At 41.6% G+C, this 14,324-nt stretch overlaps 1 protein-coding gene across 4 annotated transcripts in view; it reads right to left on the bottom strand.

Annotated features, from left to right (window-relative positions):
* The window catches only part of Nmt (N-myristoyl transferase), a 68,821-nt gene that overhangs the window by 52,798 nt on the left and 1,699 nt on the right, over window positions 1–14,324 (bottom strand). For 2 of the 4 annotated variants that reach the window (XM_065438682.2, XM_065438684.2), the window contains exons 2-4: window positions 13,311–13,374; window positions 11,456–11,585; window positions 8,318–8,451 (exon numbers count right to left, since the gene is read on the bottom strand). In XM_065438682.2, the coding sequence (XP_065294754.1) occupies window positions 8,318–8,451; window positions 11,456–11,585; window positions 13,311–13,374 (328 nt within the window). Of the gene's footprint in view, window positions 1–8,317; window positions 8,452–11,455; window positions 11,604–13,310; window positions 13,375–14,324 lie in introns of all 4 variants that reach the window. The other 2 variants (XM_065438681.2, XM_065438683.2) reach the window with 1 other exon arrangement.

A 14,324-nucleotide genomic window follows, 5' to 3' on the forward strand; every position in this document is an offset into this window, starting at 1 on the left:
CCCATCTGTTCCTGCTTGTTTCTCTTTCTATTTTTTTCTGTTGTGAAGGTGCATGATGGCAAGCATTGGCTGAAGGATAGGCGGCCTCTCTAAACTGGGCTGTTTGTTTTTCTCTGTCACAGTGCTCAATTAGCGGCCATTGGCGACTATTCGGCCATGTTTTATATAGTAATTAGGTTCTTATTCAGTTGTATTGTTAAAGGTGTTGTATCAAAACCCAGTCAAATAAATGTCCTTTTTTCTACGCAGAGAGCTTCGCCTAGAATCGCCTCTGCTGTGCATGTGGTCCTGCCTTTCCCTTGCTGGGACTGGCTCGGCATGCATGCGTAGCAGCGCATCGGCACACAGAGTGGCCGGAGCAGGTGCGGAAGCGGCACCCTGTATGCATGGAGGCTCGCAGTGCTTGAACCCACAGTGGTTGTTCGCCATGAGATTGGAGCGTGTGCATCATGATCAGTGTGTGTGACCACAGGTGCCACAAGATTTTTTTTTATTTTAGGGACATTAAATTTGTGGGGAAATTGTTGCTTGTTGATTGCACTTACCGATCACGCCGTCACCCCCGAACAACCGTGTCTCAATGAGTTGGAGGCGAACAGGGATGCCCCAGTGACATACAACGAAATCGCTTAACACTTTTACTTGGGACGATGTCTATTTCCGCCCCCACACCCCGAACTAAACAGGCCGCAAGTGCTAACGCTACACTTGTTACAAACACATACCTATCCCAACCCCGCCACATTACACATCATCTACCCGGACGTTTACTCCGACGATGCGCCCCTCGTGCTGGGTCATGGCAACACTCGCACACGTGTTCTGGGAGTGTAGAACTGCTCCGTTCGACTCTACCTCGGACATGTGGGAGAAGACCGTACAAAGCCCGCTACTACAAGACCCGCAATGGGCCGTCCAGCACCGTCGCGCAGCGGCTGCCAGGTACTCCCTGTCGGTCTCTGCGTGGGAGACGCCCACTGCGCGCTGACGTGCACCCTACAGGACCTTTATTAAACGGATACTAAAGTGATAAATGATTTCTTCGACACCGGTAAATTACCGTTCTACAACACAAAAAACACCACTCTTACAACGATAAGACGTTTGGTAAGCCAGAAAAAGCGCAAGAACGAAATATGGGTGGCGACGCCTACTTAAGCTCCCGCACCTGGGGGCTGCGACGTCTTGGATTTTGATGGCATCTTCTAGGGCCTACTAATTATATATAGCGGTACAGATTAACTACATTGTGTTCTAAAGAAACTAAATATTAAACATGGCAAGTTTCGGGAACCTTTATTCAGCCAACACAGCACAAATGCGAAAACATACTTTGGAATCCCTGACGTCACGATGACGTACCAGCGCTGGGGTTTCGGCGCGAAATTCAAATACTGATACTTGGACCTTCATTTTCTCATCTAATAATCAAACAATCTTTTTTAAATGACTGCCTGCAGGGTTCTCAAACAATGCTTGATTAGTCTAAACTGATTTATTGTTTTGCTTCAGTGTCCCTTTAAAGTTTGTCCAATCCAAATTGTCGTTTGTAAGACATAGCACATAACATACTAGCTTTCCTTTTTCTTACTATGCAAAATTATTCCTACAGTTGTTCTTGGACCACTACATGTAGCATACATACAGTGAAATTCCAATAAGGCGAATTCTCATAATGAACTAACGGATAAGTCAACCTGCTCTGTTGGTCCTGGCAAAGTCCTATTTATTTCAATAGAGGAAAACAACCACGTATTTGAACTCCAATAACCGCACAATGGTTATCTTGAGGAATATTTCTCACTCTTAAGGAGAGCTTTTCGGACAAACCTGAGCCAAAGGCAAAGGTTCTATGGGTCACTTGCTATTGTAATGTCGCATGCAGTAAAAATGACGAGGAAAGATGTGCCGGAAGCCAAGACTGAACCGGTGTGCACCCGCCATTCCCATCCGGCTTAGAGGAACAGGAAAGAGACCTAAGTGCTCGCTTGATCACATTATTGCGCGCACTCTCCTGCCCTCTGCCTCTCTCTCCTAGAGAGCGCTCGATCACATCAGCTCCAGCATAGGGCATGCGAGAGCACAGCATGCATCAAGCCACCATCCTTCTTGGCTCACCCTTGCACCCACAGCAAACAGTGCGCAAGGCGCAATCTTACCGCACTTGGACTTTATACAGAACCTAGGCTTCTATCGGCCCACGTTGTCGCATGCCGATGGAGGAAAAATAAGTCTTTCCATGCAAGCCCCACGATGGTTTTGGTTTTAGGCATTGTACCACACAAATGATTAGGTGCTACATATTTAAAGGGGCCCTCCTCAGTGTGAACTTTGTTTCATTAAAATAATTTTCTGGTCCTCTCGGAGTTCGAATTAACAAGACTCTATTATACCAGTTTCATTGTAATATTGCTTTCTAATCCTTTATTCGTTCTGTTAGCCTCCAACATGTAGTTTATTTGCCCTTTTCTGGTGTATCACAACATTACTCACAGTACCAGTGTTTCTCTTCCTTAATGGTAGGGCGATCTAGTCTTACTGTTCATACCTCTGATGCAACACCTCCTGGTGCCTGTAAGGTATATTACAATGAATAATCAATAACAAATCAGATGAATACTGAATAAACTATATTTTCCAAAGGATGGCGCTTTCGTCCAAATTCAGCTAAACAACAAGGAACCGAAAAAAGACAGTAAAGGAAAGTTCACAATGGTAAGCATAAAACAGTTATTCCTGTGTGTCTTATCCTGTATAGGCCTGATGAGGCCTACGGTACTGATAAAGAAAAAAAATGTATAAATGCATTGCTAAAAAGGCTCCCTAGAGCTACATGCCACACAGTTTAAGAGGCAATTAGTAAAATGAGAAGAAGGTAGAAGTGGGAGCCAATGTTTTGACAAGTGGACTTGTCTTTTTCAAGGTCTTGAAAAAGACAAGTCCACTTGTCGAAACGTTAGCTCTTGCTTTTACCTTGTTCTCGTTTTGCTCATCACCTTGAATTTCCATTGCCCGTCTTCCCCGTGTTTTCCAGTTTAAGAGAGTAACTTATACTAGAATTTACCAATCGCTACTACATTTTTGTCCTTTCTGTCATCGTTCAAATCTGCTTTCAGGCCTTCGTCCTAATTACAGTTTAGAACACTGCACAATTATCTGAAAAACAAAAAACCTGTCATATAACATAATGTAGCTGACACGAAGATTGGACGAGGCATACAGGCAGACATGTCCATAACAATGGCAGCGTCACTGGTAGCATGCCACCAAGCAAAGCTTGCTTAACCCTTTAGCCGCCAACCCCGAGCTGTACTCGTCACACGTGTTTGTACTAATATCGCCAACGACGAGTCACACTCATGCAGCCCGATTTTCCGCTCCTTCCACCGCCAAAGACGTATCACGGTCGTCAATTGCTTTGCTTGCAATTTTCAAGCCTACGTGGCATTAGTCATCTATGAAAAACCGCATTTCGTGCCTTTTGCGCATGTTTTAAGCCTGGCCACAGTCATTTCATAATAGCACTTCGCAAGAAGAATGCCGGTGGCGGCGATGCTCGAAGAAAAGGAGGTGCTTCTTGGAGCAGTACAGAAAGCAGCGTTAGTGACGACATAGAATTTGTGTCCGACAGTGACTTGGGACGTGGTCTTTACCCTGGATATTGCTTCGAATGACGAGCGACAGCGATGACGACGACGGGGACGCACTGGCCAGTGCACGTGTGTGGCAGCGCGTGAACACCGATAACCCACCACCTGTGCCGCCGCGGTTTCGCTTCTATTCAGTGCTCGAAATCTTGCGGCAGCCCACTGACAAGAATGACATTCTCGGCTGGTTTTATGCGTTTTTTGAATGGGGCATCATTGACCTAATCGCCAAGTCGGGCTTTGTGTGGCAGCAAGGAGGGAGCATTCGCTTCTCCTTCCTTTACTCAAAAACACGTGCTCCCTCACTCCGCACTGCTATATTAGGCGTCCATACTGGTACGAGTTACCTTTCAGTATCAATATATCTGGAAACCATTCAGTGTCATTCAAACTTGCGCCTTTCATCGCACAGAGTATGCTTCACTCATGCTCCAAAAGAGAGCAGCACAAGTCATCTTCAGCGGCTGATATAAAACAAACAAATTGGCGGCAACCAACTCGCGCAGTGACCAACATGTAAGCTTTTCCACTTTTCGCAATTATTATTTCTTGTATATAGAATACAGCAGGTAAAATTTATGGCACTGTTATTTGTGAATAACTTAATGTTCCAATGCACTGAAAGCCAATATCCCCATATATCAGACGTGTTCAAAGCATGTCCACATTTGTGGACAGAAGTTGTGAATGAAGAGCACTCGGTGCATCGTTTGTGGACATAAGTTGTAGATTTGGCGTTTTCCAGCACATTATCTCACGGATTTTGTTTTAACCTCCCCAGATGGGTTAGTGCTTGATTTTTTTTTTTTTTATATATATACACTGGGAAAGGCACAGTCCTCGCTGATGATATGAAAGCCAGTGGCCTAGGCAGAGCAGTGTTAATACAGCTTGTGGAGACAACTGCGCAGCACTCACATATGTTCACAAATCGATATTTTACCGCATTGAAGATTGCTTACTTCAAGAGAAAAAAGTTCATGCCTGGAAGAGTAAATTTAAACCCCACTGAGGGCGCTACTGTAAACCTTCCCAATCAACAGCATTGACCTCTCTAGCGTGTGAGAACAGAAATTTGAGTCTGGTCAAATGGAGAGAAAACAAAGGCATTCTTTTTCCAGTGCAGTTGGAATAGCCCCTAGGACTTCATGCAAATGTTGGTTGAAGGATGAAAAAAAAAAAAATTGCACTGCACCTGGGAAGTGTACTGGAATATAACCAATTGAGGGGACTGGACCTCATTGACAGGTATATTTATTATGCTAGGGCAAAGGTCAACTCTAGGAAAGGTCCATTAGGATGCTCACACATTTTCTCGACATTGCTGTCTGCAATGCGGGGAGTGAATACCGTCATGATGCGACAGCTTTGCACCTACAACAAAAAGAGGTGCAGTCTGTCTCTCTTGTGTTTCAAGCAGGATGTAGCCAAAACAGTCCAAATCAAAATGGTACCAGGGAATAAAGGTTTGAAAATAGACCAGCAGCTCCAGGCACCAGACGAGCCTAGCTGCCTGACGGCGACGCGAGAAAATGATTTTGATCACTTCCCAGAATTTTGTAAAATTGAATATGCAATGCAATGCAGGAACAAAGATGTAAAGCAATGTTGAAAGTGTTGTGCATGAAATTCAATGTTTTCTTGTGCCTGCAAGGGTAAAATTGTTTCTTTTATTTTTACCATGTTCCCAACTGATGACCACGTTTGCGGACACTCATTTGTATCGTTTGAAAATGAAAATATCCTCACAGATTTTTTTTTCCCCTGCACTTCTGAAAAAATTGCAAATGAAATGTTCAAAATGTTTCTGTTTTCTTCCCTACATTTTTTTTCTGTAGTGAAGAGGTTAAGTGTGAGTTGTACCTCTCTTTTCTGTCTCGTTACAGTTTTTAGCTTTTAGTGCTATTACAAGGTTTAACCATACCCAACGGTGTCAATAAATTGTTTTCAAATGGGTCATGTGGTTGTCTGCAAGGTGTTGATGAAAAAGCACTAAGGGATTCAACTGAGAACACATGATAAGCATTTAGTTGCAGACATGTGGTTAGTTGCGCGACCCCCCCCACCACAAGTAGGCACCTGAATCTGCCCCTGACCAGAGATTCAGTCAAGACATCAAATGTTCCCAACATGTCAAGCACGTCACGCTTTTAGCACTGCTTTTAAACAATGATGGGCTACATTTTCACACGATACTCCTGTTGTGGGGCTGAATGTTAAGCTGCAAAGCTAATTCAATAAACAGTTCATGCAAGAAATGGGGATCTAACCTTCCAAAGGTGCACTTTGGGCTATGACAAGTGCTGTGGTGGAGAGGTTCAGGTTAAGTTTGACTGCCAAGGGTTCTTTAACAAACATACAAAGCATATTACACAAGTGTTCTGCCCCCAGTGGAATGCAGCCATTAGGTTTAGGAATTGAATCCGCCACCTGGTGCTCAACAGTGCAACACCATAGCCACCCTGGCAGGTGTGAACAGTTTCAGTCTTCATTGGTTTTACAAGAGCCTTTGACAGCCTTAACCATCAAAATATTTCTTCTAGGCTGGAAAGTTATAGCATTACCAGTCGATCTTTGAAACTTATTAAGAATTACATTTCAGAGAGATAGAAAACCCCTTGCATCGAGGGTATCTTTTCCCACCAAAGGATCGTTACCAAAGGAACCTATTTTTGGTTCCCCTTTTCTCGACTTTCACGAATGAGCTCCCTGTCAATTACATAATATTTACACAAATGACACAACAATTGCAGCATCTGTCGAAAGCCACACTTTTAGATAAATTAAGCTATCTCATACGTCCGTTCCAAGAATGGTGCCTGATAAACTCTAAGCATAAACCCAGAAAAACCTATATTAGTAGCTTTCTATTCTCTTTAAATATCTGTGACACCTGAATTATTATAACTGATAAGCAAGATTAAAATTAAGCAAGTAGATCCTGCTAAGTTCTTAGAAGTCATTGTAGATTTCAATCTAAAGTTCAATGTTCATATTGCTTCAATAATGACTAAGAGTGTTTATGGCATAAAAGCCCTAATTAAACCCTGTTCAAAATGTATCATTAGTACACTTCTCTCACTTTACCACACAGTCATTCATACGCACAAGACTTGTATTACTGCCTGAGGAAGTGCTTATTATACCCGAATATCTCGCTTAGCATTCAAAAATACGCATTAAGAATTGTAACCTTTACGTGCTCTTTCATCATCTTAGCTCCTATACCTCTAACTGGGTATACTTCCTGTCATTTGCATATAAAAATTTAGTCTGATGATCCTGCTGTCCAAAGTCAACTACCTTCAAGTTTCTTTCAATGCTTTTCCTATTCACCAATTCACTAATAATAATACAGTGGAGCCCTGTCAATACATTCCTCACTGTTGCGTTTTCCCAGCTGCTACAGCTGCTACATTGCCGTTTCACAATCTCAACCTAAAGCCCATTGACTCTTATGTATTATGTTTCCAATTGATGTGTCGCCGTTCTACAATGTTCCCGCATCTTGCATCTGAATGTAGCTGTCCCGTAAATTCAGTGCCGCAGAGACAAATTCACTGTTGCACGTTGCTACAAAGACAATAAATGTATACCCACAGTTAAGCCTGTGAAGCCCCTACCCATGACCCTGCCTCGAAATGCTGGAAGTATGTGATCATTAGTCCCAATAAGCGTGTCTCGGCGCAATTGTAGATTTTGACAATTCCTTAAAGTTAGCTTTGCTGGTGAAGCAAATAAAGAGCGGACGAGGGCCACTGTTGCAGAACATAGTATATGTGTCCCTTAATTACGCACGTGTGCCCACACCATCTTCGGTCACAATACGAGCACCAAGGTGTCTTAGACTTTACCGGGAGTCATTCAGAGCTGTTTCTGGTGTTGCTGTGGTGATTTAGTGCATTCCTCACTGTTCAGTAATTTTTCCAGTGGAACCTTGAAAAACTTGTCAATGGAGTTGTACTGCAGAAGGTTTGCTTAACCAAATAACTTTCTCCTGCCAAACATCACCACAAATTATGGAAAACAAACAAACTGTATCAGTGCCATCTCCTTCTGAAACAATCAAAAGTCCCACTTAAAATGTTGCAGTTAGGCAGTTTTAGACGAGTTTTAAAACATACTTGCTTTCATCGCTCTATGAAGTATAAATATTAGCTTCTTGAAACGCATGAGTTCCACTTGATGTTCTTGCCTGTGTAATTTTTAACCAGATGTACTTAACAGATTATTTTGCTAATCTCGGTTCTTTGCCGTGCACAGTAAAAATTTGCTTTGCCTAATTCAGATAGGAGGCTCTCTCGAAGTTTTTGCTGATGGGCCTTCTAAAGATAAATTGTTTTTGATCTAAGTATTGTGCATATATATGCTAATAAACATCAAGGTTGAAACAACAATCACAATAGGAAATAAAATGTTTCATACTTAACAAACACATGCTACGAACTGCTGGTTTTAATAAAATGAACGAGAAGGGGAATCAAGGGGCCCAATTTTCATTATCTACAACCATATGAAGCCAACAGATAATGAAGCCAATTTACCATTTCTACAATTCAATTAAAACTACAAATAACTTTCCCTGTGCTTTTCTTGGCTTCATTATCAGTTGGCTTCATATGGTTGGTTCTAATACAGCAGCACAATATAAAATGAACTGTGATCCTCACTATGGCTGGGTTGTTGATGTCCAGAGTGTCCCAGGTGAAGTCAGCTGGCAAGGAGTATGGTTGTTCTCGTATCTCTTCAAGCCGTTTACTGGCCTCAATTGGCTCATTGACATCATTGGCACTTAACTTTTCATCTGCAGCACGAGAATAAAAAGTTTGTTGCACCTTCCTAGACCAGTACAGTGCTGGGGCAATGAGTCACAACATGCAGCCCACTATATCTTCACAACAGAGTTGAAAAGAATTTTTCGTGAACTATGCAAGCCCTTCAATTCTTATCTTACAGTTCCTAAATTGCAATGACTAATTTTAAAGTAGTGGGCATTGATCTCAACCAACCAGTTCCATGCTTGTGTACCAATCTTGATGCAGCATGTAGTTATTATATATTTTCACAATTATAGTGGAATCTCGATAAACGGAAATTGCTTAAACAGAACTGCCTCTTAAACAGCATTGTCATGGTTGGTTGGTTTTGTATTCAGGCAATTGTATTCAGGTTTGTCTCGCAGTAAATGTAACGGCTCATGCCAATTTACTAACAGAATATCAATGAAACCTAAATACCAACATAACCGATTTCCTCGGTCTCTTGAGGTTCCATTTAAAAAGAGTCCACTGCACTGTATAATTTGGCTTGTGCCAACAGTTCACTGTCCCACTGTAATATGTCAAAGCACGAAGAATAGAACTAAAATAATCTGCAAAAAAAAAATTATTTCTTCTTTTCACATTTTCATCCAAATGCTTGAAAATTTTTACGCTATGAATAATGTCATCCTACAATTATACTACAAGTGAGCGTGGGTGATATTCGATGAATAGGTGCAGCCTATCGCAAGAAGGTAAAGGCCTGTTTCCATTGCCAGTAATGGGCAACTCACTTTTAGTGCTTAGCAAAAGAGTGCAAAGTCGGCCACAAAAGCTTACAGGACATATCCTTGACAAACATTAATTTAGGCTCTGTTATGGCTTGGTACTTCTAATTTAATTGATCACTGTGTAGGTTTCAAATAGTACTACAGACTGAAACTTCAGATCTGAGGCTATGTGCCAAGGCTTCATGAGAGATCAGCTTTCTTGAAAATCCTGTGTCCTATAAAACGATAGTGGCGAGCTATATGGATGGATCTCTTAGCCTTAAGTAAGGTAGGTGGGAGGCTATGTGCCAAGGCTTCATGAGAGATCAGCTTTTTTGAAAATCCTGTGTCCTATAAAACGATAGTGGCTAGCTATATGGATGGATCTCTTAGACTTAAGTAAGGTAGGTGGGGCCCTTGTGACGACTAACCAAACTCTAGCATTATAGCTACACTTTACATGTGCACAACTATGTGAATGGATAAATTAAGCCTATTTCCGAGTTAGGCCACTGCTTTTTTGTTGTTATTTTACAGCCATGGAGTTCCATATCTGATTCCCAACTTCTATGTGTGTTTACAAACTGGAATAAAAAGCCACAAAATTAATAAGTAAGTTGTATGACATAACAGTAAACTTATTGGCCACACAGCCAGAGCTAGCCATATTAAAGAAACAGGACACAAACATGCTGTTGCTCTAATGAGGCTGAGCAATTGAGCACTACAGTATGCACAAGTCTGCTCCAAATGTCTCATCCACAATTCATTCTTCTGCTAAAGTACCGCTTATGCAAACATGAATTTTAAAAGGACACCAAAGACAAAAGTTTATCTGTATTAATAAATTACCTTTCTGCAATAGTACTAAAAAGCCACTCTTATCGTAAGACAAGCCTAGGTGAGTGAAAGAAATGCAAGAATGAAGAGTGGTTGGCCACGCCATCCTCAAGTTCCCGCATTCTCCTCACCGTGGCACGGATTTTGACATCTGCTCAGGCCTAGTAAATGTATATTTATATTAGAGTAAATTTATCTGTTCAGGCATAGTGTTTATATTAGCGGCGACGCTTTCCCTTTGAAATCATGGGCTCGCAGCACTGATACATTTCTAGCTCAACTACTAGTAATGAAACAATTGAAAAATTATTGCAGTAGAACGCTCCTTAGAGGGCTCATAACAATTCCAGCACATAACCAAAATTTTCTATGTGGCCTAGTACGTAATCTGATATCATGTGTCTCTTTAGTGTCCCTAAACACCATTGCACGTAAGAGAAATTTAATAGAGCTTGTTCACCTTTATTTCTGGCCATGGCAACTACCGTTACACAAAACACAATGAAGTGTTCTCAGTACATAATCAACTGATATTGTAATTAATTATTAATAAGTTTCCTGAACTACCCACAACTGAAAACCTACACCAGCATGTAAAAAAAATCCTACTATGGACTCTGATTTACCTTCCTGTGCTTAAATATGAGTTTGAAAGCACCAAATTGAGCACATCAGAAATTATACATAGCGCCATGTGAGGTTAAACAAATTGCTCACTATACCGCACAAGTTACTCAGAACCAAGCAGATTTTTTAGGACAATATTAAAGTTGTTTCTTGTGCACTAATTGCAATAAACACAACACATTACATATATAGAATAGCAAGAAACTTGTGGACTCTTTTGAAGAAATAAATATTAATGAAGCCTATCACATACTGTCACTAACAAATAGAGTTGCACTAACTGTACACGATGTGGCAAGACATAGGGCCACATTGTAGTGACTGTGACGAACGAAACAATGTCAAAACTGTGAGTTATAAATTCAAATTTTTGGGCGAACTTGTGCCCAGCAAAACAAGCAACACTCAAGCACAGTAATAGTGGCGAGCACAGTCGGGAATCGGCGAAAAGCTGATCTGCGGGTCAAGTGCGTCGGCTTGTATATATCAGTTGTCAAAAGTTCCAGTGTAATCCCAGGTGCCTGCGTGTTTTCCAGAAACTAATACACAATTTTCGCCATACACGCTATCCGATTATACAAAGTTCAGCGAGGACATACACAATTGATAGAATCAATGATAACGTTACCATAAGCCTTCTAAATCATGCAGGCACATCTTGCGCTGAGCAAGAACATTTAAAATTTGTTGGCCGGCGAAAAGCGGTCTCCAGAGAAAGATAGCTAAGTACATGTGTCAATGTGCATAAATGAAACCACAGGAAAAGCTGGATGATTGCTACAAAGACCACTTGCCCAAGGGCAACTCTCACCTATCCTGGGCACAGGCTGGGTGCTCCAGAACTGGTAGTGCTTATGCAGGGCTTCTTCAGGAGTCTTTGCGGGGCCATCATGTAGAACATTCAGGTTAAGCATTTCCATTGCTTTCTTGATATCCTGAAGCTTTGACATGGAAAGGCCCTGCAGGGCCAGAGACATACACTCCACAGTTAATTTTTGAAGATCAAAACCAGTCTAGCATGTGTTTCACATAGAGTGAATGTTCTAGATAAGTAAACACAATATGAGCTTTTGTAGTACAATCACTTTTGCATTCCACCCAATCGAAATGCGGCTGCTGCATCCGGGACTCAAACCCGCGACCTCCTTCTTAACAGTGCAACACCATAGCTGCTAAGCCACGGAAGCAGGTGAACAATGAATGGGGCATATGATTATCAGTGCAGTGTAGATAAAAACACATCTTAATGGGCTAGTTCACTTGGGCCCATAAGGAAAATCCAGATTATCATGAAGTCACAGGACAACGTATAAATGACCTATGATTCAAGCCTGTGCAATAAACACTGAACGTGCCAAAAGTAGTTATATTGTAGACCACTCACTTCAGAGCACAAATAGCAACCATGCCATCAGAGCTAAAATGCTCAATTACTTTTTCACTCATGCCAAACATTAATTGAGACTTCATTTTCATTAATAAAGGGTCAACAAATTAAGCCTGAGTAAGGGCAGTAAGTTGATTTCTCACATGACATTACCTCTGAGAGCCACAGAATACATGGTATAAACACACATTTAAAAAACAAAGATTAAGCAGATGACATGTGGTACAACAGAATCTCCAATATGATGTATGATGAATTTGGAAGATGGCTGCTTTGACTGCTGGAAAACTTGTTGGATGCAATTGTTGGTACTGCATGAGCAATCATAAGTCATGTTACGTGCGAAATTTTTAAAACTGGATTAGTAACAGTAGGGATAGAAGTGCAAATGAAATACTGCGACTCCGATAGTATGAGGAGGCAACCTGCCCTTTTTGCAGCAGAGGCTCTCCCCCAGCTGAAGTTGAGGGCGCACATGTGTCATAATGCTCGCCTAATTCTCCCTCCTATCTTTGCTTTTATAGCTGCAGGCTGCATTTCCTGTGGCAGCTTTGCACATTCCGCATTTTGTGGGAATCCCCCAATGGTTTGTGTGGCTGTGAGATTTTCATGCAGAGGTGACAACTGTGACATCTCCGTTGGCCGGGAGGGCGGTTCCTCCAAATTCCAAACCATCTCATTTCAACCTACAGATGCTCTAGTGCAGTATAATATTGTAAAGGTTTGCACATATGATTCCCACCGTGCACACTGCACTTTTCTACATCAATGCCCGAACCCTTTAAGACTCTCACAGTAAGGTGTCAGAATGCTCATGAGGACCTTGCACACTGCATAAGCAACTTTGAGGCATGTTTTCGAGACCACTGAAACCATGCTATCCAAACAGGGCACTATTTCAGTGCATGTGCCCATCCCAGAAAATGAACAATAGATAAATAGCCCAGGTATTTATTTCACTGCCATCAATGTTCAAAATGAAATTCTGGGGTTGCCAGAACATGCCAAAACCATGACTTGATTATGAGGCATGCTGCAGTCAGGTGCTCCAGATTAATTTTAACAATCTGGGGATCTTTAATATGCCCCCAATGCATTTGCACAAGCGTTCTTGCACTTTGCCCCCAGCAGCCATGATTTGATTCTGTGGCCTCGTGCTTAGCAGTGCAACACCATAGCCGCCAAGTCACCTCAGTGGGTCAAGGCTGTTTAAATAAAGGTGGCCATGCAATGCCAAACGCCAGTGCTTAAATCTGCTCAAGACTTGAAAAGTACTCACTTTTAAGTCGTTGTCCCCTTCTGCGTCTTGGCCACTTTTCTCTTTGCTGGTTTCGTCTAATTCACTGTGAAAAAAATTTCCACAGAAGAAATAATGAAGGCACATAAGCCTCTCAGTCATGTCACTTCATGAAATGTACCCAAAGATCTTCTGTAAGAGGGTTTAGGAATAGCAATTGGCAAGCACCCTGCATATGCTGAAGCAACCTTGTGGCACTGTACAAGTCTAGAACTCAAGCTACATTTGGGTCCTTGTGCACACAGGATGTAAGGCATTCACCAACTGAGTTAACTATTTCCGAAGCTTCCCAAATGAATAACACTGTTATGTTACAAAGATTCGCTTTAAATCAGCAATACTATACAAAAGTGTATGCTATCGTGAATGCACAGCCCATATTGAACATAAAAGCTTCTGCAATAAATGTAAACCCTGTGTCGCTCCTATATCTTACACAAAAGCAGTGCTGTTTTAACATGCAAAATAAGTAAGGAGCAGACGTAAGCAAAAGGAGCAATATTCAAAGAGAAAGCAAGGACAAATGTAAGCAAGGTTAAGCTCTGCAGAGACTAAAAAATGTGTTGCAGAGTAAAGTTGGAGTAATAAAATCAGGAGATTTTTCTCATATTTAGGTCAAAAGTGGAATGAGGGCAAACTGCAGGTGACAGTAATAACTGTGAGTCTGTTCATTGACAGTCTTGAGGAATGGCATGTGCAGCTGTGAAACGCAATGATGAAGGGTGGAGAGATGCTAGAGATGCAATGTAGACACCGAATATTTACTACACCTGTGCAACACATCTCCACAAGCACATGCCACAAGCACAGAGACATTTACGCAATAAATTGCATGAAATGGAGATTACCAGAGGTAAATGCTCAAGATTATTGCATCTGTACATTAGAAATAAACAGAAGAACTTGACCTTTTATCAAATTAATTAAAATCTGGGTTTTTACATGCCAAAAAGACAATCTGATGTTGGGGCACACTGTAGTAAAGGTCCATGAATT

The sequence above is a fragment of the Dermacentor albipictus genome, chromosome 1, assembly GCF_038994185.2.
Source record: "Dermacentor albipictus isolate Rhodes 1998 colony chromosome 1, USDA_Dalb.pri_finalv2, whole genome shotgun sequence".
In the NCBI taxonomy this organism is placed as follows: Eukaryota; Metazoa; Arthropoda; class Arachnida; order Ixodida; family Ixodidae; genus Dermacentor; species Dermacentor albipictus.